Source organism: Epithele typhae, assembly GCF_022376455.1.
Source record: "Epithele typhae strain CBS 203.58 chromosome Unknown BXZ73scaffold_371, whole genome shotgun sequence".
Taxonomy (NCBI): domain Eukaryota; kingdom Fungi; phylum Basidiomycota; class Agaricomycetes; order Polyporales; family Epitheliaceae; genus Epithele; species Epithele typhae.
In genome coordinates, this window is record NW_025954562.1 from 3,698 (window position 1) to 4,845 (window position 1,148).

At 47.6% G+C, this 1,148-nt stretch overlaps 1 protein-coding gene across 1 annotated transcript; it reads left to right on the plus strand.

Moving 5' to 3' along the window:
• Positions 1-326: 326 nt before the first annotated feature.
• On the plus strand, positions 327-700 carry BXZ73DRAFT_84768 (uncharacterized protein; the record flags this gene model as incomplete). Its single annotated transcript, XM_048023990.1, has 2 exons — positions 327-507; positions 546-700. The coding sequence occupies 2 exons, from the start codon at positions 327-329 to the stop codon at positions 698-700; spliced, it is 336 nt and encodes a 111-aa protein (XP_047870623.1).
• Positions 701-1,148: the final 448 nt, after the last annotated feature.

Here is a 1,148-nt window from a genome sequence, read left to right on the forward strand (position 1 = left end):
TATATCCAGGTGTTCGGAATGTGATACACTCCAATCCCATTTCTGTGTGTGGTATGTCATTTTAAAATATCATACCACACTGTTCTCTCACTTTTGTAGCTACTGCCCTCCAAATTTGCAAACCCACAGCTCTTGCATGCTCCTCCCTGATACAAAAAACAGCGAGGTGAAATAACATCTACACATGCTGCTGTGAAGGGTGACTTCTCAGGTAGAAGGTGTTCAGTACAGGCAGACCAACTCATATAAATATGCTGTAATGTGCTGCAATACATTCAGATGTGATGCAGAGGTGCATTCCAAAAAAATGAGGGACAGATACAGAGATGGGTAACATGTTGAGCTCACTGTGTCTGACAGTGAGCTCGCTGTTTGAGACAGTGAGCACCACTGGTAGCACAATTGCCGACCTCGGTAACAAAAACTCGGTATTGAAGGCCAGAGGACCAACAGTGAGCACCGGGATTACCAATCTCGGTATTCAAACCTCGGCATTGAAGGCCAGAGGTCAGCAAGAGCACTGGCAGTGAGCACCGGGATTACAGACCTCAGTAATAAAAACTCGGCATTGAAGGCTGGAGGTGTCCAAAAACTCGGTAATGAGGACAAGCAATGGATACCGGTGGTCAAAAACTCGGCATTGAAGTCCGGAGGTGACCAAAAACTCGGTGATGGATTCAGGCAGTCAAAAACTCGGTAATGAGGACTGCTGATTGATACCGGTGATCAAAAACTCGGCAATGGGTGCAAAAAACTCGGTAATGAATACAGGCAATCAAAAACTCGGCAGTGAGAGCGGTAATATGCACAGGTGGTCAAAACCTCAGTTGTGAGAGTGGTAATACACACAGATGACCAAACACTCGGTAATGGAGGGACTGCCGGAATCTCGGTAATGGAGGGACTGCCGGAATCTCGGCAATGAATGCACTGCCGGAAAAAGTGGGTGTTTACTGGAGGACACCTTGTACAAGTGTTTGCACTGTTTGAACTCCGCTGCCACAACCAGAGCATATACAGCACTAAAATCAAGTGCGCTATTCTCGGCACACCCGTGCGCATCTACCGAACGCATTACCGAAAAAAACGAGGTTCACCGGGGGACAACTCGTACGACCGTCTCAGACGGAGTACAAGCTCGTACGAGC